Source organism: Oryzias melastigma, linkage group LG5, assembly GCF_002922805.2.
Source record: "Oryzias melastigma strain HK-1 linkage group LG5, ASM292280v2, whole genome shotgun sequence".
NCBI classification, from domain to species: domain Eukaryota; kingdom Metazoa; phylum Chordata; class Actinopteri; order Beloniformes; family Adrianichthyidae; genus Oryzias; species Oryzias melastigma.
This window is the reverse complement of record NC_050516.1, coordinates 8,089,088-8,116,848: the sequence shown is the minus strand read 5'-3', so window position 1 is coordinate 8,116,848 and position 27,761 is coordinate 8,089,088. Positions and strand designations below refer to the sequence as shown.

Here is a 27,761-nt window from a genome sequence, read left to right as displayed (position 1 = left end):
GTCGTTGACTATTTTCATAGTCAATTAGTCGTCGATTATTATCGATCGTGGCGGGCCTAAATTATACTGAAAGTGTGGTAGATTTGCTTCAAATGGCATTAATAGTTCAACTTCAGCGTTTCACCAAATTTGTTTTAATATACAAAATAATTTGTGACAAACTCTCCATTCCAGGTATGACACATTATGGCTTGGCCTATGCACATCATCTGCGTGGCACAGTTTTACAAACAAATATTTATATGTTTTCTTTACAAATACATGAAAAAATGACAATGGCACAGTGATAAAAAGAGTTTTGCACAAAACTTTTCAGTTTTTGTCAAGCTTATAGATCTTACAGGTCCCTGGTATGCTGTTTTATAAAAATATAACTATAAATACAACACATTAAATCAGAGCAGATCCATCCACGGTGAAAAGCAACTGTAATAACACTGCTTATTCCATACAGAGTGAATAAACAATTTGCATAACTGGAGGGGTTCTCCCATTTTTTTTTAACCGTCGGTTGAATTCCCAGTGTTGGGAAAACACATTTAGAGCCACTTTTAGTTTCAGAGCTTAAGGAAGGCTGTTGTGGAGATCAACATTCTACAATCTTTATTAAGAGGCACGGAATTCAAAGTTTCAGTGGTTTCTGAATTTCTGTCAGTACTTTGGGCAATCATTCCACATTTCATCTGCTGTGAAACAGCACTGCGAGCAACAAGGCATCACCACAGTTCACACTTATGTTTGGGGTTCATGGGGGCGTTGGCACGGCAACCAAAGTGCTTGGAGAATTCACGAGAGTTGGAGATGGTGCCGATGACCCGAAACCTCGATGGGCTGTGGGGGTCTGTGATCACGCCCTCATGTGAGCTCTCTGGTGTCCTGACGGAGCACCAGACCTGAAAATCAATAAAATACATGAATATGCTTTATTTATTTACTTGTCCGATAGTCCTTAAAAAATATTGAAATGATTTCCCATTACCTAGAAATATTCTCTAGCAATACATTTGAATTTGTTATGCCAAAATGCAAACTTACACTTGAATAACTAAATGTTGTATTAATTAATGTACTATACTAGTACAAGTGGAAGTGACTTGCAGGAGACAGTAGTGTTTAAAGACCCACTCTGATGAAAACTGTTTTTTTTTTAACATGTTCTTATGGCATTTTTCTGATGAAGGAGGACATATATAAAGTTTAAAATTGCATTTCTGGGTATTGGTTTATTCAAATTGTTGAGAATAAGGAGCAGAAGAAAAAAAAAGCCACTTGAAAATGATCATATTTGTAAGGTAAACAATATGCTGCTCCCGCTCTCAGACACGGGAAGAGGGGCGGGGTTGCTCGGCACCAACTTTCCTGACTCAGAGGTAAAGAATTACTGCCACTTTTTTGAAAAAAAGGTGGCTAAAAATTTTATAATTAAAAAACCACTGGGAACGCTTGAGAACAGATCAATAAGATGATTGGAGTGGGACTTTAAACATTAATGTATGATAACATAACATGGACACAAACCTGGGCAAATCCAACGAAAAACAGCTGATGGTTGGTCATTCCAAGGGCAGGCAGCGTGGGTTCCTCGCCGTTCTTTTCAATCCAGTTCACATAAGCCTTCAAAGCAGCAAATAATCACATTAGAAGGACGGATCTGAGTTTTCTCCACACAGGAAAGTTCAGATGAGAGGATGTAAGGCGTCCTTTTATCTGTCGGAAAAGGTGCGTTTTAACATGCTGGAAATGTTTTCTGTTTCCATATTACTTTCTCATCAGCTATAGAGCTGGTGACCTTTGCTGACATGGAAAGAATGTAATGTGCGTGGAAGTAACCAGAGGCTGACAAGGCCGCTCGCAGCCACCTGTTGCATTTCCAGGCCGCACTGTAACCGAAACAACCGTGTTTTTCCAATACACGCTAATAGAGCCGACCCAAAACAGACTAACATCAACTTTAGCAGAGGTTAAACTTACTCTGGGTTTTCTTTAGACATTGGAAAACAGGAAACATTTAAATAAAGATTTTATCTTTCAAAAGTGATAAAAATATGATAAACTTCAGACATTTTTCTTTATGACTTGACAGGATGACACTTTCTCTCTTGGAAACACACCGGAATTTATTTAAGACGATTTTTATCTATATATCTGACCTTATAAGCAGCTTTTAATCCACCATTGTCCGCAATGTTTTCTCCCAGGGTGTGTTTTCCATTCAGCGGCTCCTGGTTAATGCTGTAATTTCCGTACTGCTCCACCATGCACTGAGTCTGTCTCTTGAAGGCCTCCACAGACGAGTTCTTCCACCAAGGACGCAGGTTTCCATCCTTATCGTACTCCCGTCCTTCAAAAAAAGGGAAAAACATTTTCTTAGTTTTTGCAAAAATCACAGCAATGGCTATAATGGCCTTTATTAAAAACGGTCTTTTCTGAAGGTACCTTGATCATCAAACGCATGTGTCAGTTCATGACCCATGACCACCCCGATTCCACCAAAGTTTAGAGCTCTGAAAAATTACAAATGAACATTAGCATGAACCATCTGTTTGTGCAACAGAAAGTTTTCTTTCATTATGTTTAGATTTCGGTGACAAATCATGTCACTTTCATCTAAAACAAAGAAGAAAAGGACATAAGTTGATGTTTTATTAAAATAGTTTCATAATAATATATTTTTTTAAGATCTACTACAATAAAACTGCATTTTTAAGATGTTCTGTCATTTTTCTGATAATAAAAAAACATATTTAAAGAAAATTGAGCTCAAAATGGCATTTCTGAGTATTCAAATGGTCAAATCTTTATTTAAATCTTTGTGAATCAGGAGCATACGAAAAAAAATGCTGTTTGAAAAAGAGCATATTTGTGACATAGAAAATATGCTGGGCGGGCCACCTACGCCCTGCTCTGTCTAAACAGAGAGCTCTCAGCTACAGCGAGGGGAAGAGGGGCGGGGCTGCTCTGAGAGAACAGCTTACAACTCAGAGGTGAAATTCTGATGAACTCCTGATGCTCTGCAGAAACTATGTTCTAGAAAAAAAAATGGGGGCTATAAAGAGTATAATCATAATAATAAAAAAAAACACTGGGAATGATTAAAAAATAAAAAATAATTGAAGTGGGGCTTTAATCAGTGTTATATGAGTATTTCCTGAATATCTTTTTCATTTGTATCTGACCCTGCATGGCCCGTTGCCCTACAGTAACTGGATTGGCTTCAGCAATGCTGTGACTCTGAACATGATTCAGTGGCTTCTGAAAATGGGTGATGGTATTGCATCTGACATGAATCCAAAATTATGTCAACAGGTTATAATCCAACAGGCCAAAGAAGGACCAGAACTTTTGTCACTTGGTAGCTGACCTGGAAGGGATCAGGCTTCTTGGATTGAAAGAACGAATGACAGAACTTTGAGAAATGCTGAAAGAAGGTGAATGGATGGAGGGAAAGAGTGTTGGCTGGAAGGAGAGATGGATGGACGGATGGATGGATGGACGGATGGATGGATAGAAGGATAGAGGGATGGATGGATGGATGGATGGAGATGAATAAATGGATGGATGGATGATGGATGGATGGAGATGAATGAATGGATAGATGGATGATGGATGGATGGATGGATGGGTGGATGGATGATGGATGGATGGAGAGATGGGTGGATGGATGGATGGATGGATGGATGGATGGGTGGGTTGGTGGGTGGATGGATGGATGGATGGATAGAAGGATAGAGGGATGGATGGATGAATGGATGAATGGATGGATGAATGGATGGATGGATGGAGATGAATGAATGGATGGATGGATGGGTGGGTGGATGGATGGATGAATGAATGGATGATGGATGGAAGGTTGGATGGAAGGAAGACATACTTGGGCCATGATCGACTATAAAACGGAGCTTGCAGGATTCCAGCTGGCAGGACCATCTCATTCTTGGTTGGGTTGTAATACGCATTTACAGTAGGAGGGGTCATGCTCCACCTGCAAAACGAGAATTGTGTCACCAAAATGAAGCAGTCCACAGGGGACAGATGGTGCTCCGGCTGCTGTCCCAAGTTGACTACAGATCAGTTTGGAGGGCATGGGAACTCCAGTCTAAGCCCCCCCAGTGCCTCATTGGAGACGGGGATCAGCTGAGTGGAGAGACGCCGGTTGCCCGGGAACGTTTGGGGATGGCAGCAGTATTCCGCTGAGTCAGCATGACGGGAATGTGTTCCCAACGAAACGTGCCGCCTCCTCTGAGGGAAGAGGTGCGGAGCGACTCACTGGTTCCTGTTGGGAGCTTTCCTCAGCTGGTCTGCAGTCACTCTGGCAGAGAAGTTGTAGTACTGCATCACATTCTGGAAGTAAAGTTCTGACTCCACCTCAAACTGAAAAAGAGGAGCGAGGAGAATCATATGAACCGTTTCAGTGAGGCGCGGACATCTGCCGTCCACATTTACCTACATCATTGAACACTTTGTCCAGCTTTGTGGCATTCATGATGAATTCGGGGTATCCCACCATGTTGTAAATGGCGTCTGCCTGTGAAAAGTCAGAGTCCAAGGCTGTAAAAGACACATTTTCACAGCAGGTGGCAGCGCTGTCTTTCTTTTCCATTCCAAACATTCTGTTACCTTTTCTTTAGCTGCTTTCTTAGTTTCTGCATCCATCCAGCTGACGTCCTTCAGGCTGTCCTCAAAGGCCCATTTTATTTCACCGACCATCTCCTCCGCCTAAAACACAAAAGAGTCAAAGTCAACTGGTGTCACTGACGCCAGCAGATGTTGGCTGTGAAGAACCTCAGGGCACTTGCAATGTCTTTGCTGTCCTCAGCAAATGTGTCTTTGACGAACATGGCCCCGAGGGCGAAGCCCAGGGCGCTGTCCGTGTCGCTGACGCACAGCTTCCAACGAGGAGTGCAGCTCTGCAGAAAACACACGCCAATGTCAGGAAATCCAAACTATTTCTCATGCATTCGTTTTGGACTTCAGTGAATTTTATTTCTATGGGTTATAACTCTTATTTTTAATTCTTTTTGTATTTTGGAAGGTTTTTTTGTAAGTTTGAAATGAAAAAAGACAAATGAGAGTGACTGAACTGTGATTCAAGTGCAAAACTGAATCAGGAGGGTATGTTTAGAAAACCGTTTCTTTCTTTCCAAGAACAGAAGACGACAAACAGAAACAAAGATCTGTTTCAGCTCGAATGTGAAGGAAAATTCTTTCATTTATGAGCACTGAGACATTACAGTCACATGGCTTCATCACATCAGACAAATAAACAAATATGACCTGAAATGAAAATAAATATTTGACAGTCAGACTTTACATCCTTAGAGAACTCATTTTAACACAAAATAAAACATTAAAACGCAAACTAAAAATGTGCAAAATAAACATTTTTAACAGAACTTATTACTCCTGACTTGAGTTGATCCTCAGACTAAAATGATTCAAATGTTTCTATTTTTTTCTGTGAACTATTTTCAGGAGCACGGGGAAAACTTTAACCTCAGTGGAACATTCTGGATATTTTTGGTAAAAATGGTCCATCTGTAGTCAAAATGATAATAATGAAAGCGGCGAGCGGCGCTGTATGGTTAGCGGGTTCAATCCACCCCCCCCCCCCTTTGACCCGCCCTCACTGTCTTAGCAAGACGTCCATACCCCTCCCTCTCCCCCTCTGTCCCTGCCAGCCTGATTGGATGTAATAAATTCATTTAAAAAACACTTTCTTCAAAATGGCGGCTTTTCTGTTACTTTTATCTCCATAGCAACCATTTTATTTTTTGGTTGCCTACGGATGACAAACAGATCTATGGAATTCTTGCAAGAATCGGCAAAAATGTAATTTTGGATTTCCTTGACAACAAAGCTTTTTCTTCCTAATATTTTCACATCGAATGTCATATTGTTTTGTTCAGCTTGAGCCAGACAGTCGTCTTAAATTTTTACAATATCCCAGTAAAATATATGGAAGCAACAGGGAATTCTGCTTAATAGACATAAAAACCTACAACTTCTTAAACCACATGTCAAAGTCAAGGCCCGCGGGCTGGATCCGGCCCTCCAGATCATATCTTATTTTTATTAATGGCCCGATGTTTTAGCCTAATATTTTAGCTACATGCTAGCTATTTTGGCTAATTTAAGTTTTTTGTTTTTTTTTTTGCTTTTTAGGCTGTTTTGGCTAATTTAGACTTTTTTCAGTTTTTTAGGCTATTTTGAAGTTTAGCTATTTTTTCAGTTGTATGCTAGCTGTTTAGGCTAACCTAAGTTTTCTTTTTCTAGGCTAATTCGGCATTTAACTAATATTTTAGTGGCTATCAGCTTTAGCGTTTTCAGCTATCAGTTTCTGCATATTCAGCTATCAGCACTAGCATCTTCATTTGCTAAATTCAGCTTACAGCATTCACACTAGCATTATCACAGGTAACAGTATATATCTAGATCGTAAAAATTACGGTTTTAAAAATGTAGTTTTAGAGAGTTCAATAAATGTTTATCCTGTTCAGCCCGTGACCTAAGGTGTGTTTTGGATTTTGGGCCCTTGTGCGACTGAGTTTGACACCCCTGTCTTAAACCATAAAAAACAATAAAGAGAAGTTTAAATTTATAGATATTAAAGGTGAATTTTTTGGGGGGGAAATTCAAGATGGTAGCCTCTTTCCGAGGTCAAAGGTAAGGAAAACTTCACTTGTGGTTGGAGACTCAACCTGTTGGCGTTTGTGTTAAATTTTGTGAAGATTCCTCGAGCAAAACATTTCTTCTCCCAAATTGTGGGAATATGTGAATATTGCTAAATTTCACACTTAGTAAAGGGGCTGTCAAGTTGTTAGTCTGGTGGCCATCCCATAATAACTTCAAGACTTCCTTTGGTTATCCCGACACCTGTGTTTTTTAATTTCCTCGGTGGATTTGGAAATGTTTTTATCAATCCCAATAAAAGATTTTGGCCCCATATTATTGATGGTTTCTCCTGCTGTGATGTCATCCTTTTTTGTGGGGAGGTTCGTTCACTGAGCCTAAAATTCATTTTCACCAGTCACTAGTGGGGGATAAATTTTGGTTAGTTTTGAGTTTGTGGCAGAGGTCAAATTTTCACTCGTGGAGTCAGAAAGAAGAATTGTAAAAACAATTGTGTCTTCCAGTCCAGGATGCTGCGGGACGGTTAAACAAACTGTAGGAAAATGAGCACACACTGGCAATGAAGAATAGGAAGGGGTTCATAGGAAGGGGTTTTAATAGCGCAAATTGGTTATCAGGTAAAAGGAAGGACAAACGAGCCGCGAGCATGAAAAGACAAAAAGAAGTCGTATCTCTGTGAGGAAATGACAGCCTTTCTGAGCTGTAAAATCTGCTTTGGAATTCTGTCCGAGATGGAAAAAGCTACACAGCTGCACTTTCACACAAACCAGACTCACACAAAGAGAGTTTTGATTTGTTATTACAGCCTGACCCCAGTGGAAAACAAGGCCGAGGGAACAGGATCCTGCTTAGATAAGGCTGGGGTCACTGGAGCCTTCCCAGTAAAACATCCACTTCAGTGGAGAAAAATCCTCTTTCAGGGAACACTAACATGTTGGAACGTCTTCACGCGTGTCTTAAGTAAACACTGAATTAATCATTTCTGTTAGAAATAGACGACTGGTACCAACCACAGTGGATCAGAAACAGAGTTGACGTTAGCTCGAGATTAATGCTCTGACTTGGTGGTTTATATTCAGAAGATTCTTTTATCCAGTCCTGGTGAGCAGTTTATAACCCCTCAGCTGCCCTGCCCCAGAGCTGAAGCTGAACCGAAAAAAAGCTTCGACGTTTGCATTTAGAAGAACTTACATAAGATGAATCCACAAAAGCACTAGAAAAGCTATTTAGCATTTTTTCTAGCAGAAATACGCATGAACCAAAAAAAAAGTGTAACTGAAAGAGCAAAATATAAAGTTAAATGCATATTAAAGAACAACTTTGAATTTATTTGCTTTTGTTACATTGTGGATTCTGTAAAATTGATTAAAATTAAATGGAACAAATGTCATTAACTTGAGGTGATTTTATATGTTTGGAATCATTTTCAGTTTTCTACTCAGAGAAAAAACAAACAAGTGAATCATTAATAAATAAAAAGTAAAACAGTAAAACGTTAAGATATAAGCTAGTCAAGTAAAAGCCATGAAGAAACCACAATGACCTTTACATTAAGTAAGACTTTACAGGATTATTCTAAAATGATAACTTCCATCATTTTAAAAACTCACTTCAATGCAAATACAGCATTTACCACGTATTTGCTGTGCAGTCAATGTTGGTCACATGATTCATTCAATTAAAAAAATGTGTTTCCATTGCAGTTTTGCAAACACTGAAAAAAAAGAAAACTTGTAACAATGAATAATTAGTTAGATTTCAAATTATTAGTTTTCACCTCATTAAAACTTTGAGTTGATGGTTTACTCAACTTGAAAATGTAATTAGATAAAAACTAATATTTTTAAGAGCTTTTGTCAATTGATCTAAGAATTCACTTTTTAAAGTGAAATATGTCATTTTTATGCAGCTTAAAAGCAACCTCCTCCGAGCAAAATAACTTTCATACGATAGATGTGAGCTTTTTCTAATTGATTGTGTTTCCATTAGGCCAATTTATTATTGTAAATCCAATTTGCACAATTTTATAGTGAAAACACAGCTATTGTCTAGAGAGCAATTCTTTGTAAAAAGCCTCAACTGAGTGAACACATCACCAGACAGTGGTGTTGAAACACTGTTTAACACTGAGGCTCAAACTCCCCAAATCTGCTGGAAGAAACAATCTGTGAGGACAGAGCGTGTCAGGAAAGTTCAGTTCCGATTCTGCTAGTCACTACTTCCATTTTCTGTGAAAGTTGGACGCAGTGTCAAACAAAAGAACACGGGGTCAAGAAAAATGGCGTTTTTGCTCAGCTGTTTGGGTGTGGGCCAGTTCCTGTGCCCCACGCAGGACTTCAGCTTCAGCTGACGAGCGAGTTCACGTCTCCCTGACATGTAAAACACCACTTAACCCTCTCAGAGCCAAATTAAGTTTTAGTAACAGAAGGAATATGTTATGTGGGGAAAATTATCATGTGGGGTAGTAATAGTAGTTAGCATTTGGCTCTTATATTCAACATCTGCCCTGAGGGGGTTAAAGGCATTTTTGTCAGATTTCAAAGCTTGAAACAAACAACAACTTATGCTTACATAAACATAAGCAAAGCAAATTATTGTTTTAAGCTAAGACTTTATTAGTAGAAGAAGTGCCAAGGCTCTAAACGCCCATTTCTTACCTTTTTAGTGCCGTACATGACCTCCAGGAAGCGCTGCTCTGCATCCTGGAACCTTTGGTCTAAAACAGAAACCATCTTTCTCACTACCTTCATAATCATATAGTTGTTGAGGAGGCTGCAAAAAGAAAACATCACACTCAATGGGTTGATCTCTTCAATGAGAACTGAATGTTTGGTAGCAGGATATTCATGCACAGCTTCTCTGTAAAAATAAAAAGGAAACCAAACAGTTAAAGAATTTAAAATGATTTAATTTGTGACCTTTTATTAGTTTTCTCTATGAGGTCGGAAACTTTCTGGAGATACTCTTTGGCATAAACAACAACCGGCTCGGACTGGTTAAGTGGCACCGGCTCGAACACTTCACTCAGGTATGGCATCCACTCCACAGCCGGGGCCAGAGTCTGCAGAAACAAAGACACCACACACGCAAAGTGAGAAATTCCTAAATGAGCTTTTTCTGACAATACTTTCACTCACTTCTGGAGTCAGAAACATGAACTCACCTTCAGATCCTCCACCTTCATCTTGTGGTAGATGAGCTCCTCATCTCTCCTCTCCTCTTGAGGGACGGTGATGTTGGCCAAGGTGGTTTCAAAGTCCACAATCTCCTTCATCATCGTTTGAGACGTCTCCTCCGTGCCGCCCAGAAGAACCCCCAACTCCACCAGGAAGGTCAGGTATGCCGTGAGATACTGCAAAGCCCAGAAAGCATCGCGGAGTGGATGAGAAGTTTGATCAAACTCACTTAGACGTGTAATCCTCAGGAAAAGCTTTCCCTGAGGATCAAATGCAGATTTATTATTTCCTGACTTTCTATGCAGATGTGAAACACGTCTTTGTTCTTTCTCACACTCGAGGCGACCAAAAACAGTTTTTGCTTCAACACATTCTTCTCCTAACAACTGTAAAACCAAGGAGGGCACCGCTTGCCTTTTCATTTGCTGTTTTGTTGAGGTAGTAATCTCTGGAGGGGAGCCCCAAGCTGGACTGATCCACCTAAAGTGACAAAGGGAAAAACGATAAGACATCCTGTGACTCTGCGTCCATCCAGAACCAACAAAGACAGCTTCTTTCCACACAGATGAAAAAACAGGATCATATTTTTACAATTTGTTCCAGTCCCATGACGGCACACCGAGATTCATGCATCTCAAGTGTCACCAGAAACCACATGAAGAGTAAAAAATATATATTTATAAATCTAAAGCTATAATCCAGAAAACAAAAGGAACACAGGAACACTATAAAATATCCGATTATCCGAATATCCGATTTGTACAATTTCATAGTAAATGGAAATGTTAGTTCTGCTTTATGATCATTATTGTTTAAAATTCACAAAGTGACATTTAAGAACCAAAATAAAGTTAAGGTTAAACTCCAGTGTGAATGCAGCACCGCTGCAGTGACAGCTATCCTGAGCGTAACAGCTGATACCATCTAAACCACGGAGAATCCGGACAAAGCGACCACAGCAGGAAGATGTTCAACTTGAGCCTTCAGAGGCGTAAACAGGGACATTCGACCAACCAAATCCAAATCCTTATACCTGGATGACGTTGCTGTTGGAATTCTTGGAGTCCGTGCTAACAAAGACGGTGAAGAACGGCGATGTGCGTAAGCTGCCCGACACTTTCCGCAGGACCTCCTGGAAGTTGTTCTTGTCCCAGGGCCCATTCAGAGCCCAGCCTCCTAACTGCAGGAGGGAGCAGACAGTGATTCCTCCAGACAGAGAGCAGAGCTGACCTGACGGCCGGCATGTGAGCAAACATACCTGGCTGATCAGCTGCTGGAGAGGCTGGGCTCCTAACTCCTCAATCTTGGACTCGTTCATGCAGGCCTGATAATATCTCTGAGCTTTCTCTTCAGCTTTACTCAAACCTTTCATTGTTGTGTTTTCTGCCCAAAATAAGGGATCAAATAAAGACAAAATATGCGGCCAATGTTCACATCTCAGATCCCGCTTTAAAAAACGTCTCTTACCTAATAAATGCTTCATCACAAGCATGTTGTGCTCCCACAGGTTGCTGAAAGGACCCCACCGGGACTTCCCCTCGGGAAGGGGGTTGTTCTTCACCCAGCCCCCACAAGCAAAGTCGTAGAAGTCATGGCAGGGGTCCACAGATCTGTCCAGAGCTCCCATGACCGCGCTGGCCACGGTGATGCATGGTCCCGTCAGGCACGAGCCCGGGTGAGCTGTCAGAGTTAACAAAAAGCATCGTCAAGGTTCTGCCGGCGGCTGAAATCTGAAAAAAAACGCGGCGGAGAATCAGAAAAATATTTCATGGGAGCACAAATATGCATGAGGGTTTTCAGAGCATCTGGAAAGTATTATTTAGGCCAAGATACACAACCTGGAGGGAAAACTCGCCTCTGTAGAAATCCTTTCTAAATAGATGGTTTAAGGAAAACAAGAGCCGTGGTAGACGTGAAACATCACCAACGAACACTTCGACCTGTTTAGCCCTGAAAAATGGAGCTCAGACTTTGGGTGAACCCCTCCAAATACCTCAGGACTGACAAAGACGTGTAAACAGAAGATCTTTAAGGTGTTCTCGGAATTCCATCTTTACAACAGAACAGTCTGTCCGCGCTCGGCATCAAACAGATATGAGGAGAAGTCACGAGCAACAATGAGAACAGCGTGTCCCAGGGGAGGGTCGTCCTTGTTCCTCTCATTATTTTAAAGTGTCATCTGACATGCGATGCCGAATGGAAGGAAGTGGTACTCTGCTTCCCATGGTGGACGTGAGGAAGCGAGCACTGATGAGAAGCTGCCAGGATGTGGTGCTAAATCCACTCAACTGTTTCCATAATGAACCAGCTCGGGGGGACAGTCATGGTCGCTGTGCTAAAGTTCAAAGGGGGGGTTTTCACAAAAAAAAAGTACAAATAGCTCCGATGGTATCTTGGTTTGAACAAACAGCTGTAAAAAGCAAAAAATTAGAATTTGTTGTCACTAATTTATTTGCAAACATAATTAAAATAAGCTTTAATGACTCCAGTTTACCTATCTTTGATATATTTTCTCTTATTTTAATCCCCAAAACAAGATATTTTATGAAAACATTTGGAGAGAAACAGCATTAAAAAGGATCATATATTTACAATTTTTATATTTGTGTCAAATCAAAGGATATATTAGAACATTTTTATAGTGTGAATGCTTACTCTACAGTGATTCTCCCAGTGATTTCTGCATACTTGGTATCAAAATGTTCAGCTAGTTCAGGACATTACTGCTTGTATTTTGGTATTCATCAACTTTATAGTTTTTGAAATATTGAGCAAAATATGCTCCATAGTAAATGAATGAGAAAGTCTTCAGATTTCAAAATTTTAAGTAGATTGTCAACAAATCTTTAAATATATTCATGGGCTGTTTTCATCTTTTTATAGTAGTTTTAAAAAATTGAGTTTAGCTAAAATTTTAGCAACATGCTAACGTTTTTGGCTCATTTGGTTTACTCAGGAATTTTAGAATATTTTGGAGTTCAGCTGGTATTCAAGCAACACACTAAATATTTTTTGCAAAATTGGCGTGTGGGGATTTCTAGGCAATTTTACTAAAATTATTTTCAGAAATGTAGGTAAACTTCAGCGCTCTTTCACAGTTTCTTTAACAAAATTTTCAGTCTTTTAGCAAATTTAACATTTTGCAAATAGTTTTTGCATTTTCAGCAAATCCCTTCAGCAATTAAAGTATATTTTATCATCATTTTCATCAAAAAGCTTCAACACCTTCAGCATCTCATCTCAGCAAAAAGCATTCACACTAGCACTATCGCAGATAATCTGACTTTTCTAGTTTTGTTTGGTCTTATTTAGTTTAAAATAAAGATATTCAATGAGTCTTTTTTCTTAAATGAGCTTTTCCACCCATATTTTGTCTTTAACAGGGGTCTGCAACCTGCGGCTCCAGAGCCACATGAGGCTCTTTGACTCTTTCATTGTGGCCCTCTGGTTTATGAAGAAAGAAAGCACAAGGTTATACAGCAGATTTTATATATTTGAAGAAACTCAAGGATTTTAAGTGTGCCTAATAGCTTTAAAAACATAGTAAAACTCACTTAAATGGCTCTCATTTAAATTTGGTAAGTTAGATTTACAAATTTCTGACTGGCATCATCCACAAATAGTAAAATAAACTGTTACTGCTACTTACTACAACATTTGCTGCGTTGAGATGATGCTGTGACACAGAGTGTATTTCATTTTGAAAGGAAGTCATATGAACCTCTGCTAAAAGTGATATGGTATCTCCTTTTGAAGAATAGACTGTGGCTCCTCCCAGGTCATGGTCAGTAAGAGATCCACTCGAATGGCTCTTTAAAGGCCCGGTCCAACTGGCTTTCACGGCAATATCACTGCTGAAGCACAGAAGCACAGTCATCCCCCTGGTACAGACACTGTTAGCAGTGGACTGGCAGTCAAACAGCCGAGATATGGCAGCAGAATAGCACGCGGTACAAAATTTGGATGGCGTTACACGTGGAAAGAATTTTTGAACTGCACAAAAATGTAGACCGTGGGTGACTGCGTGTGGTACCAGCGGTACAGCAGTGCAACGGGTGCGAGATCGGGCCATGGAGCAAACGCCGGCACACATGCTTGGACGCCGAAACTCCGCGTTCCTGCACGGCTGTAGCACGGCCGTTTCCCCGGCCGGTCTGCGTTTGTACCACTGCTTACAGCGTCTGTTTAGCGGCTGAGCATGGGAGGACGCGCTCACACGTGATTAAGCAGAGCTCTGGCGCTGGAATGGACTCCTGTGTCTGTATCACTGATATTCCACGAACATGCAGAGAGTTAGTGCGTCTAAGCACGTGTGGCAGATTTTTACATTTTTTTACCCGCGACATGGCCGTCAAATCCTGTGTGACAAGGCTTTAAGTGTCGAAGGTTGCAGACTCCTGTTCAGCCCCTCCTGCTGCTGATTACCTGGACCAGGTGTGTTTTGTCAACAGGAGATCTGTTAGTTGGAAAACATGGAGGCCTGGAGTTTTCCTGTTTCTTTCGAAAGTAAATGATTTAATATACATTTGATTTATTAAAAAAATATTTTTTTTCGGAAAACACATTAAAGGGAAATCTGCAATTTTTGATACATAGGCGGAGGACCAAACGGTGTAACTGCAGAAGTTTAGGTGGAACTTGATGTATGGATTTTTGATATTTTTTCCTAAAAAGCACACAAGCAGATATCTTCTTACATAGACAAATGAGTGCTGCTTATGGATATTAGGAGAACTAAAATAAAATGCAGTTTTCAGCTCGTTTGATATAAAGACTCCATTTATAAAATAAATGCATCAGGAAATAAATGCAATATTAACAAACGAGCCATCCTGAAATGTAAATCTGATGTTTTTTCAGCAGCAGAGCAGCAGAAAAAACTGTCAGCTCCTGGTAAAAAAAGAATATTTACGGCTGGAGAAGATGGTTATTCATCACAATAAAAACCTGAGCAATGGAAGCCTCGAGCTCACCCTGTTTGTAGAAAACTCCTGCACAGATGAGCGACACAAACAGGACCACCGACAGCACGCAGACCGAGAGCAGCAGCCTCCTCTCCCTCGGAGTCTTGTCCGGCCAGCAGGAAGCCCCCCGGCCCTGCAGAAGAGTCACCTGCTCACACACACAGGACACGCAGGTAAATGTTTGAGCTGAACACATACAAAAAAACTCAAAATGCAGGAATACAATCATTCAGGGCCGGTCTGTGAAAGTCTCTGAGTTTGACGACAGGTTTCAGAGAACAATAGTTCTCCTGTAACTGCATCCCAATCCTCTTACGCAGCAAAGGTTAAGCATTCTTCAAGCGTTCCTTCTCACCACTGATATTTGTCTTTTGTCCTGATTCAGAACAAAAACGCTAATCCTACTGAACTGATGGATAAGGTGTCATTTTTGGACACAACCTGAAGAAAGCTTCTGAGAAAACAAACTTCAAGGGACTTACTGATCGGCAAAAGTCCACAGATTGATTTAACTTCCTGTTCCAGAGGTTAAAGCTCCCAGAAGAATTTAATTCTGAGAGCACTTACTCCAAAAGTCACCATCAAATCCTTTAATTAGTTCATTTTGCTAATGTGACGCCTTTAATTAACCCATAAATATAACCTGTCAAACATTTATGCAGCAGACATAGAGTAAATCCCGCCTGAGAGACTTTGGTTTGTGTGAATTCAACGCCAAATCCAGTCACCTCCTAATCCGGAGCTCTCAGCACGCCGGTTAATTTGGACCAGAAACCTATTTCAGAAAAGAAAGTTTCTTCTACAGTTTAACAGCGTAATTAGCCTAAGACCAAGAAGGTCAAATTAGATTAAAAGTTAAATCTCTTTCAGCTGTTTTAGCCTCAATCTGGACAGGAATGAATTAAATGTGGCGGCAAAGATTAGATTCAAACACTGGAGCCCAACGGGAGCCACAAAGTCTGACGTCACCCTTTGGAAAAACAACACACTCATTTGTATTTATGGAATTGTTTTATGATAAATATTAAAACATTGGGGTTTTTTGCACATATAAAAGAAAAAGTATTTTTTTTTGTAAATATGAAATAGTTAATAACTTTTGACACGACGTTCATTCAAAATAAAAGACACACTGTTATGGTATCATCTCAATGCAATAAATGTGGCCGTGAGCAGAGTAATGCCAGCAGTGATAAAAGAAACATATTTTACTGTCGCTGGTGCATCTCAGACGAAAATGTGAAAATCACACTAAGTGACCCTTACTGTATTTTTCAGACCATAAATGAACCTTAATACTTGAATTTCTCAACGATTGGGATTCCGCTTTTTGATCTGGCTGAGTTTGATTCCTGATTTGTGCATACTGATCTCCTGCTGGTTTTGTGTGGTACACTGAAATCTGTGAAAATGTTTAGGTAAACTGCCAAGGTGCACTGCTTAAAGGATTGTTAGAGCATTATGGGTAAAGTAGTCAGTAGCAATAGTCAGTTTGTGAAGGAGTTGTATAAAATTTGAATTATCTGACTATTTTGTTTTCACTTGATGCAGCTTCCAATATATATATATATATAAAAATAACTCATTTCAATTAAAATTAAAAACATTTGTGTTTATTTTAACCACAGAGCCACAGAGGAGAAGAGTGGCAATGGATGTCTGAAAGAACTCCAATAGAGAGGTAAAAGAGCTTTGATAGAGAGGTAAAAGAGCTTCAAAAGAATGGTAAAACTGTCACAATAGAGGGGTAATAGAGCATCAATAGAGAGATAAGAGAGTTTAAAAACAGGGGTAAAAGAGCCACATGTGCCTCCGAAGCCTGAAGTTGCAGACCCCTGGTTTAAATCTGATGATCTGAATAAAATATTATTATAAAAAAAGAAGTGCCACCAGTTATTAATGTAGAGATGCTTTTTCCCGTAGGTATCACTATGATACATTCTGTTAGATATGAAAAAGGGAAAATCCTCCAGTGAGTTCGTCTGTACATTCCCCCTGGCCTGCCGCATAGACGCCTACCTGTAGGAACCTTATGGAAACAGACCTTTCTTCTCTGTGCTCACTAAGCTTAGAATGAGTCACCACGAGTCGTCCGATCGCTACCATCAAGTCAGAACAACTCTGGTTTGGCATTTAACAGACTGATAGAAGTGCTGCCATTGAACTGACTTTTCAAGTCCCCCTCTCACTGCTTCTTTTGAACGTCTGGATTATAAGATTTTGTTTTCTGTCGTGTTATGTGAAGCATGTGTGAGATCTGTCAGGAACCTGCTGAAAAACTGTTTTAAACCGAGTTTGAATCTTTTCCTGCTTCATAAATTAAACTGAAATTGAGTGATGGCCCATTTAAAGCAAAAGTTTAGATCTCTGTAGTATTTCTTTTTTATTTTGTATTTAGAGCATGACCGGGTGTGTTTTTATGCGTATCAAGTATTTCAGTACTAATCCTGTGGTTTTTGTGTGAAAATAAGAACAAATAATCGAGGGAGAAGATGTCTGACATCCACCAGAGTCGTGGCTTTGGTGGGTTTATGACTATGACAACAGGATTTTGAACAGAACTGAACTGATTCTGGTTCTGTGGCTGAAAGCCTGTCCTGTGTAGTTGGTACAGATGTTCAAAAGTAAAGCTGAGAAAGCCTGTGGACATTTACCTGCATAGGTGAGGATGTGTAGACGTCGTCTCCGGTGGAGTCCACCAGGTCCTCCTCATCCAGAGTGGCTCTCTTGTATGTTGACATCTGGAAAGTCAGATGAAGAAAGGTTTCTCTCAGAGCTTCCATGATCCTGGAGCCCCAACCTTCCTCACTAACGTGGCCTGAGGAGCCTTTGGGGCAGCGGCGTCTACTCCTCGGCAGCCTGAGAGGCTTTGGAGCAGCGCTGCCTTCGAGAATCCATCAACACCAATCTGGTTTGTCTGGTTTGGAGGATTGCTCATAGAATGAGTTTGCTCTACATAAAAGAGTCTGTCCTCTGCCCTGAAAGTCCTTTGCTGCTCCCGTCCCCCCTGTCAGCACCTCCAACAGCCCCCATGGCTTCAGGCACAGTCTCAACAACCCCAACAAAACTCTCCCCCGAACGGTACAAACTCCGGTCGGTTTTGTCTTCCCGTCTTCCTGGTCTTCGTCCACAGAACTGCCTACTCTAACAAGGCATGAGGGAAAAGCGGAACTGGAGAAAAACAGGAAGCAGCTCTGACTTGTGCGATTTTCATGAGCCAGACTGAGTGTGTAGAAGGGAGTGTGTGAGTGTGAGTTTGTGTGTCGTTGTGAAACCGCATTCTCCAATGTGGTTTCAGTTAGATCTGGGGAGGGAATCTCTGAGCTCACACCCAGCGTCCCTCCTATAGGACGCAGTCCACCGGGGGGCGGGGCAGAGAGAAGACAAATCCTCCTCCTGCTGCCGCATGTTCCTGTGGTTACTGGTTACTGCTACCTGTTAGAGTGACGGCCTCAAACCTTCATCCCAAACATGGACCCGACGATGCTGCAGTTTGGTTAAAAATAAACGTCTCAAGGGTTTGTGGCTGAGAAAAAAGGAAATCCTGGAAACATAAAACTACTGCGGTAACCAGTCTCACCCACAAACAAATCAAACATTAAAGCTAAGGAAGCGTCTTTTCTAAGTTTGTCAAGTTGATTCCGCCACTTGAGTAGGTTATACATTAATTAACTGCAAGTTATTAACTAGAAATTAATGTATTCCCTTTTTGCTTTAGGACTAGAACCACCACACAAAAAAGAGAAACATCAAAAATATGAATGTATCTTCTGCCTCAGCATGTATCAACACAAAACCACAATTACAATGAACATTACATCAATAATAAAAACCTTTCATGGTATAAAACCTAAGCTTCAACAAATAATTGATACAGTTTTTTTTTAACCCAGAATGCATCTGTTAAAAATTACACTCAGAATGTTCAGCTTTTTCAGCTTCGACCCCACATAAGCATTTCAAAGATTACTGTGAATGAAATGTGTCAATACACAATTTTATAATCATGCATCATTGCAAAGAATCTCAAATGTTCCTCTTTATGTTTTTATGCGATTTAAGCTCCACTCTGATCATTTTTTGGTCCATTGTTCCCAGTGGTCTTTTAATCAGGAACATGTCGTTTTCTCTGACATAGTTTCTGCTGAGTGGCAGAAGTTCATTAAAAATTCACTTCTAAGTTGTGGGACTTTAGAGTAACTGTAGAGTAACCCCGCACCCCCTTACCATCACCCATCTGTTAAAAGAGCTCACAGCCCCTCAGAACCCCCGACCTAACATCAACGATGCAACAAAAACGGTGAGGAATATCCCTTCTATCCAGCTGTACAGTTTAGATCCAGATTCCAGCTCAGCTGAGAAAAACATAGACGTTCATGGATCTATTTGTCTGCAAGATGATCAGAATGTAGCAGAACAGGGAGGCTGAAGCCCCGCCCAGCGCATTTTCTACATCACAAATATGATCCTTTTTCAAAGCAATAGGAATAAAAACAATATTAAATTCTCTTAATTAATGTCCTCCATCATCAGAAAAATGCCACGAGAACACGTTAAAAACACCAAAACCACAATTTTCATTGAAGTGGGTCTTTAAAATCCCAGAAGAAATTTGTTTTTTGATTCTCCAGAGTTGAAACTTCACACATTTTAAAGCTGAATGTGAGTGAAACTTGTCAGTAAAATACTTTTGCATAATTTTAATGGATTTGACCTTTTCCTCACCATGTTTGTATGTGTTTAGAGATGAAATACAGTCTAAACAGCCATGATTAGAAGGGTCTTCTTAGTATTTACAGGGAGGAAACAGAATTCATCCCAAAACTCAAAGATCTTTTACGTGTGGTGTGTTAAAATCAGTCCTTTAAAAAAACAAGGATTTCAGGATAAATGTGTCACATTTTTGTCATTTCTGCAGGACGTGATTGATGGAACACTAATGCAGACTTTCCATCCACATGAAACAAGATTTTCTGTTAGGAATGTCATAAATGAGCTCCAGAAAGACTAAAAACACAGCACCAGCAGGAAGCTCAAAGCTCTGACTGGCTTCTGCCCACATTAATCCATCCATCCTGCTGACCTTATCAGGCATGTTCAGATCAACAACTTCAAACTTCCCTGAGGAAAAAATCAAAGGTCATTTCCATGTTTCATTCCAAACCAGTTTTGCATAATCAGACCATGAAGGAAACGTGAGTTTCCACCACAGAAATCCCAGAGGAATCCGGGCAGACCAGGAGAACGGATTCCTGCTAAACCATGTTCCATCAATCCCGAAGATCCGACTCGGGTCCAGCTGAACGTCAGAGAGGCTTCTTAAATCCTGCTCTAAAACATGTTTAAAGGTCTGAACCCGGCCTACCAGCTGTTTGGTGAGTGAATGTGATGCCGGACTCGAGGATTTGAAGGAGGCAGGACTGCCACGACTTTTAAAATAGTCGACGACTAATTTAATAGTCGATTGGTCGTTATTTTATATTATATAGAGTCAGAGTGAGTAAAGTTGAAAACAGCTGTGAGCGTTCAGCAGCAAAAAATGCACCTTTTTATATCTGAGTGAGTGAGACCAAAACTTTGTTTTTAGTGAAAAATAGTTCCTCATTTCAGATGCTAACCTCATTTAATTGTGCGATGGCTTAGTAAGCATTCACACAATAGTGATTCTCCTGCTCCTTTCTGTACGTTTTTGGCACGTAAAAAATTCAATCACACTTTCAGAGATATCGGCAACCTTTGAATTTATCAAAACGTTCAGCTCCTTTAGGACATTACTGCTTGTATTTTTGGTATTCAGTAACTTTATAGTTTTTGAAATACTGAACAAAATATGCTCCATAAGGAAATTAATGAGAAAGACTTCAAATTTCAAAATTTTAAGATTAGCAACAAGCCTTTAAATATATTCATGGACTGTTTTCATCTTTTATATATTTTTTAATAATAATAATAATAATAATAATTGCATCTTTGAGTATCTTTTAAAAGTGCTATATAAATAAAATGTGTTATCAACATTATTATAGTAATTTTCTAAACATGCTAACGCTTTTAACTAATTTGTTTTTTACTGGGGGCTTTCTTAAGCTAACTCAGAGTTTAGCTTCTATTTTTAGCAACAGGCTAACGTTTTTTGACTAATTTAGTTTACTGTGGAATTTTAAGCTATTTTGGAGTTCAGCTAGTATTTAAGCAATGAGCTAGCTTTTTGGCTAATTTGACATCTATTAAAGTTTTTTGGGCTAATTTGGAGTTTAGCTAATATTTAAGCAACACACTAAAGATTTGTGCTAAATTGGCCTGTGTTAAGGACTTTTAAGCAATTTTACTACAAAATGTTAAACTTCATCCAACTTCAAGGCTCTTTCATAGTTCTTCTACCAAATATCCAGTTTTTTTTTAGCAAATTTACCAATTTGCAAAAAGCTTTTGCATTTTTACTAAATCCCTGCAGAAATTAAAGTCAATTGTGTTGCCATTTTCAGCAAAAAGCTTCAGCATCTTCAGCGACTACTTTGAGTAAAAAGCATTCACACTATCATTATCACAGGTAATGCAACTTTTCTAGTTCAATCTTGTTTTAATACCAGAAACTAATGAAGGACAGAGCCTGCACAGTTCATTAAAAGTTAAATAAACTATCATCATAATTGTCTTTATTTTTAGTTAGTTTAAAGCTAATTATAGTTAAGATTTGTGCTTCATGTCCACTTTCCACATGACCTGATAAGTCAACTAATCAGTAAAAATAATCAGTGGTTAGTCGACTATTAAAATAATCGTTAGTGGCAGCACTAGAAGGAGATGAGAGATGCAGAGACAAGAGTGGAGGAGGAGGTGGAAGGGAAAAAGAAAGACGACACCAAATGGTTTGGGACACTTCAAGCTGAAATAAGGTTTTTCACGGGACTCCAGAGAGAGGAAAAGGGCTGATGTGGAAGTTGTTCATTTGAGGTGATCTCTGTCATCGTTTGTTCCATCTATGCTCTCCTCGTCTATTTCAACTGAACTGAAACGCTCCTAACTAACGTTACTTTTTCAAACTAATACTGTCAAACTAAAAGCCTTTGGTTTCGTCCCGTTACTGCAGATCCCATTCCTACACACATTTCTGAGAACTTTCCTGGCTTTCAGATGTGCACTGAGAGGCTGGAACATGCGTCCACACACACTGACCTTCTTCAGGATGAATCACAGCTCGGCGAGAACACCACTTCCCCTTTCCTGTTAATATTTGATGATGAATATCAGACACTTCCAGGGGACTGTGTTTGCAGACGTTGGTCATTTGTGTTCTCTGATATTAACTGCTCCAAAAAACCCTATAAAAAACAAATAACACAATTCTCACGAGGACTTGGGTTGATGGTCTAATCCGGAGGAACCCAGAACAGGCTACAGGGAAACAACAAAGTGATGGAAGTCTTACACTTTGTAGTCAAGGTCAGTTTGTCGCAAATACCTGATGGTTCACCACCATGTCCTCCCAAAGGAAGGCAGGTATGCGAGGTTAGCACGAGGCCGCGTGCTCTGACGGAGGCCGTAAACATCATGCATGCGTCAGTAATTCGTCACTGATCCTGCAAACCAGACGATTATTTGTGGCTCAAGAGAATTCCTCCACAGATAAATGGAGTGTGTTTGTGTTGGGGATTTGGCACAGTGACTACTGCTCAAGCCATTGATGCTTTAAAAGTTGATTTTTTAGAAGAGAAATAAAGAAAATGAAACATTTTTGTTGATAAAAACAAACTGGTATGAAGTACAGTGGTGCAAGGACGTGGACTACAAGGATTTCTGGGCTTGGTTGGTGTAAGATTGCAGCTTTCATGAGCTCAGTCTACCACCGTGGTAATCCCACGAGATGCCGAGTCTAAATGTGGTTCAGCGCCACATGTGTAATTAATGACTACATCCCAAGAACAACTGAGAATCAGAGCCTCCGTAATGACTGAGATGACTTCTGCGGAAGAAGACAACTTCTTCTTCTTCTTCTTCTTCTTCTGCTTTCGGTTTCGACCAACAACATGCGACAAAAGGAAACCACAATAACACCAAGAAGCTCTGCCTGTTCCAGTCATCACTGTCAATGTGAACATGACGTAAACACACCTGAAGCCAAGCCGCAGGTTCAACCACTCCAACATTAGGATCATTTTCCTTGGACTTCACCATTGACTCTATCAGAGAACTGGACCGAGTGAGTGTGATGTCATCCATGGAAAATGCTACAGCTCCCATCAAATTAAGTCAATTTCGTTGCTTTTTTTCTTCTTCCTTTTTGGCTAAATGGATGCCGCCATGTTGGAACCAGAAGTCGTCAGTAAGCAGTGATTGGTCCGAGGTGGTCTGAGTTTCTATAGCAACCCGCGGCTCCAGAGCCTCATCTGGCTCCCCTCTGTTGTGGCTCTCTGATTAAAGGCAAATACAAAGCTTTTGGTTTAAAAAAGTACCGTATCTTCCCGAGTATAAGTCACAGTTTTTTCATAGTTTAGTCAGGGGTGCGAATTATACTCAGAGGCGACTTATTTGTGTTTTTTTAATTTTTTTTAGACATAAATAAGCTCATAAATGTGTTATTTTTCCAGTAAACACCAGTTGTCCTCTAGCGGTTGTTTCCTCTAACGACCACAAGAGGGCGCTGCATCTGTGTATAAGTATTTGCTACTGACAGCGATAGAAGTGTCGTCCAAAACAAACATGGAAGAGAATCTGATTGTTTTCCTCTTAAAGGTTGATAATTTTCTTATACAGATCAAAAGATTAGTATTCTTGTTTTTATTTATTTTTTAATTTTAGCTATGATGCGCTTGGCGGATTTGTTCTGAAACTTCTGAATTTTCTCCCAAAAGTGCGACTTATATTTCAGAGCATCTTATATATAGTTTTCTTATTCTTGATTAGACATTTTTTGTTCTTGCGACTTATACTCCAGTAAATATGGTAACTGTAAATTAAAGTTTTAAAAAAAGTAAAATAACTAATCACTTTGCCAGCCTCCAAAGAACAGTAGTGGTTTGATAATCAAGAACTAAACATTTTGACAAATTCCAGTGTTTTAAGTGTGCCTCATGGTTGAAAAAATACAGTTAATTCGATGATCCTATGTGATACAGGAAGTCCTTTATTTTGAAAGCAAGTCTTGTGAACCTCTGTTAAAATTTATAAACTGTTTCATATTTGGGGGAAATAAATCTTCTCTTAAAGTTTGTTTTATTTATGCCAACATAAAGCAGTTCATTTACATTTCTCATACAAATAGCCATAACAAAAGTACCAAGTCTTGTTTTCCTAAAGGATGTGTGGCTCATACTGGGTTGTGGTCGGTGAGAAACCTAAATTGTTCCTTAAGTACAAAAGGTTGTTTCAATGGCAACCACTCTAACCAATCAGGAATGAGCTTGTTAAAAGGCCACACCCCTACCACTTGAAATCACAGAAAATCTGTCAATTATTTTGAGTGTTGGACGTGGGGGGGCAACAGGCTCCGCCTACTTGTACTGCGGCATCTGATTGGTCAGTTTATAACTTGAATAACGAACTAAATATCATGAAATATCATGAAAAAAGAGGATCACCACAGATCAGACAGATCAATCTGGTTAGATTGCAGAAGTTTAAATTGATTCATAGAATCATCATTACCCCCCTAATCCTGAATAATCCATCCATCTAACATTGGCATGATAGGCTTTGACATTTCACCGTAAACCTAATGGTATGTCGTAGAGATACAATGATAGTTTATCTTAATGATGTAACATATGATCCAGTTTTAAATGGAGAATTGTGGCGTCTCGAGTCCACAGTCTATATCTGCTGCACAAATTTATTAAACATTTGTGTATGTACTAAGCACAGTCTGAAGTGTGTCCATGCTTCTTTGATGAATGCTTTGTATGTTTTGAGACACTTGTTCTTTTTTGTGTTTAAAACTTTGCATTCATCTGTGCACTAAACACATTTTCCAAAGACTTTTCTGATGATGTGGGGAAACAACAGGACCCATCATCTATAGTAATGGTTAATGAGAATATTTCTGACATTATAAAGAACGTGTCAAGGTCAAGGCCCGGGGGCCGGATCCGGCCCTCCAGGAAGTTTAATCCGGCCCTCCAGATCATTTTATTTTATTGTTATTAATATCCCGATGTTATCTTACGGTTATTTCTTACTTGTATAATTTTAACAAAATATATTTTTATGGGGCTGCACGGTGGCACAGTGGTTAGCGCTCTCGCCTCACAGCGAGAAGGCCCCGGTTCGACTCCCGGCTGGGACCTTTCTGTGTGGAGTTTGCATGTTCTCCCCGTGCATGCGTGGGTTTTCACCGGGGACTCCGGCTTCCTCCCACCGTCCAAAAACATGCTTCATAGGTTAATTGGTGACTCTAAATTGCCCCTAGGTATGAATGTGAGAGTGAATGTGTGTGTGATTGAGGCCCTGAGACAGACTGGAGACCTGTCCAGGGTAAACCCCGCCTTCACTCTTCAGTAGCTGGGATATGCTCCGGCACTCCCGTGACCCCGAAAGGGAAGAAGCGGACAAGAAGATCCATGAATGAATGAATATATTTTTATGTAGAGTAAAATATTGAAAGTTATTTAAGGTTTAAGTTGATTTATTCTGGAATAATATTCCTGTCTGTTTTTTATTCATAATTATGTTAAAAAGTTAAAGTTTTAAAGTTTTAAAAATTAGCATTCTGCTAGCTTTTTGGGCTATTTTGGCATTTACTAAGATTTGTTTTAGGCTATTTTTGAGCTCAGCTAATATTCAGCGACATGCTAGCTATTTTTGCTAATTTAGGCCTGTTTTTAGTTTTTTTGGCTGTTTTGGAGTTTAGCTAATATTTAAGCTACATGCTAGCTGTTTTGGCTAACCTAAGTTTAAGTTCATAATTATGTTAAAAAGTTACCATTTTAAAGTAAAAAAAAAATCATTGTAGAGTGTTCAATAAATGTTAATCCTGTTTGGTCTGCAACCTAAGTAGAGTTTTGGATTTTGGCCCCTTGTGCGAAGGAGTTTGACACCCCTGGTACAGAGAGACTACCGGACCAAACGACCGTAGCAACGGTTACCAAGGTCCTTCCTGTCAACAAAGCCCGATGAAAACGATGAGAAGAAATAACAAAAACAAGTGCAAAGCTTTAAACAAAAAACAAGCACAAATATCCCAAAGCAATCATCAGCGAAGCATAAACATGCATAGCATATTGCTTAGTAGTACATAGACATAAACAAATGTTCAGTAAATGTGACGCTTAAACACAAAGTCTTTAACATATTGTAATCTTTAACATCCTTCACAATCAACTGGAATTTTAATTTTAATGGCTGAAAAGTTACAATAAATCAGAGAACATAAACACTGGAGCTCCGGTGTTAACTGAGGACTGTGGCATCATAGTAGACAGACAGCGGACCATAAACATGGTTTTGGCACAATTTGCAACCATTTTGGTGTCTGTCCCACAGCTCCGTCCTTTGTGCTCCTTACGTTTCTCTGCCTGAAGGCCACAGATAAGATAAGGCCGTCTCAGTCAACACAGCTCTGGAAAGGCGTTCGATTCCCTCAGATGAGCGGTTTTCCTTTGGGGAAACCAGCCTGGAGGTGGAGTGTTCAACGTGGTAAAAGCTTCTTTTCTGAGCAATCGGCTTTATTCCACTCAGAAGTAGGATTGTTAAAGTAATCTAAGGGACTTTATCAGAATCATAACACTTGGAGTTTATTTTTAGTTGCACTGAAACTACTCTACTCTCACATGTTTCTTGTTTTTTTTCATTCGGGGCTCTGAAATGCTTCAGATTCTTGGTCATTTGAGAAGTTATTATTCTGAGAGTGTTTTGGGTGCTCTGACGTATGAGCACTCATCGAGTAACACCCCTCCGGGTCTCATGTCACCAGCATGCAGCGTCCTAAAGGCAGAGGGGTCAACAAACTCCTGCCTGTACTGCAAAGCCAACAAACCTCTGACCCTCGCCTCGCTGCGAGCCAGCCACATTTCTGCATTGATTTAGACTTAAAGAAGGGGAAGCTTCACAGACACACAGGAGATTACCTGTCCTCGCTGTTGTTATGGCGCCCTATAGCACACTCCTGGTCACACCTGGGTAATGAGTAACAAAAGGGAGGGTGGAGAGCAGCATGTCCAGAGCCGGATAATGTTATTAAACCAGCAAATCACCCCAGCATGACACTCTACAAATAGTCAGCGGATGTCTTCCGTGTCTGGATTCTGTCAGGCATTTGAAATATCTAACAAACTGTTTATGAATTTCACTTGGAGTTTAGACTTTTCAGCTGAAAAAAGAGACAGGAACGAATGACAGAAGGGAGAGGGGAAAGTTTAGCCTTCAAACCAATGATGTTTTCCAAAGAAAAGTACATTTTCCCCTCCCCTTCTGCAGTTCAGACATTCATCTCAATTATATAAGAAGACATCCTCACTAAAATGCGGTGACAGTTTATTCTGACCATAAAAATCTCTATAATTTGGGGATAATCCGGTCAGCAGGATGTATTTGTTTGTTAAAAACAGATTTAAGCAACAGGAGGATTCAGGGTGAGACAGTGAATGACCAAGCTGCATTTGTATCCTCTGAATAAGTCCCGATCTCATCTGTAGAAACCAAATGAAACCGGATCATTATAATAGTTCTTTAGAAATAACACCAGCATTCCCTGAAGTCAATGTCAGAGCCTCGATCGGTCTGTTTTGGCTTTTTACAGCCGCGCGCGCAGCTTTGTGGCCCAAATCCAACCGCGATGTCCAACAGGGAGCGCGTGAAGCCGTTCTGACACACGTCGGAGCTCGGAACCGCGTCCTTACCGTGGTACCGGACCGCCTGCCGCCGCCTGCCGCGCTGTGTGACCGGGGGACCGGGACGGCCGGAGCTCCAGCTAAAGCTGCCGCCGCTGAGCCGCTGCGCCAGGATAGTTCCTCCAGTCCGTCCGTGCGTCCCCGTGACGCGCCTGACCGCAGTCCCG

At 40.2% G+C, this 27,761-nt stretch overlaps 1 protein-coding gene across 2 annotated transcripts; it reads right to left on the bottom strand.

The window, feature by feature from the left end:
- Positions 1-115: 115 nt before the first annotated feature.
- ece1 (endothelin converting enzyme 1) lies at positions 116-27,761 on the bottom strand. 2 transcript variants are annotated; one of them, XM_024269405.2, is made up of 19 exons: positions 27,604-27,761; positions 17,425-17,511; positions 14,780-14,918; positions 11,274-11,486; positions 11,065-11,189; positions 10,840-10,986; positions 10,221-10,286; positions 9,794-9,982; positions 9,549-9,691; positions 9,288-9,402; positions 4,797-4,907; positions 4,618-4,716; positions 4,448-4,525; positions 4,268-4,371; positions 3,872-3,982; positions 2,437-2,504; positions 2,151-2,341; positions 1,519-1,614; positions 717-893 (listed from the first exon to the last, which is right to left on the bottom strand). In XM_024269405.2, the coding sequence occupies exons 2-19, from the start codon at positions 17,509-17,511 to the stop codon at positions 717-719; spliced, it is 2,259 nt and encodes a 752-aa protein (XP_024125173.1). In that variant the 5' UTR covers positions 27,604-27,761. The 2 variants fall into 2 exon arrangements, with proteins under 2 accessions (XP_024125172.1, XP_024125173.1); XM_024269404.2 differs by lacking the exon at positions 27,604-27,761 and having other exon boundaries at positions 116-893; positions 17,425-17,996.

Coding starts and splice junctions, on each gene's coding strand:
- ece1 (XM_024269404.2), bottom strand. CDS start 17,553: ATGGAAGCTCTGAGAGAAACCTTTCTTCATCTGACTTTCCAGATGTCA. Junction 9,403..9,548: donor ATAGAGAAAACTAATAAAAG/GTCACAAATTAA, acceptor TTCTTTTTGCAG/CCTCCTCAACAACTATATGA. Junction 4,526..4,617: donor AGAAAGCAGCTAAAGAAAAG/GTAACAGAATGT, acceptor GACTTTTCACAG/GCAGACGCCATTTACAACAT.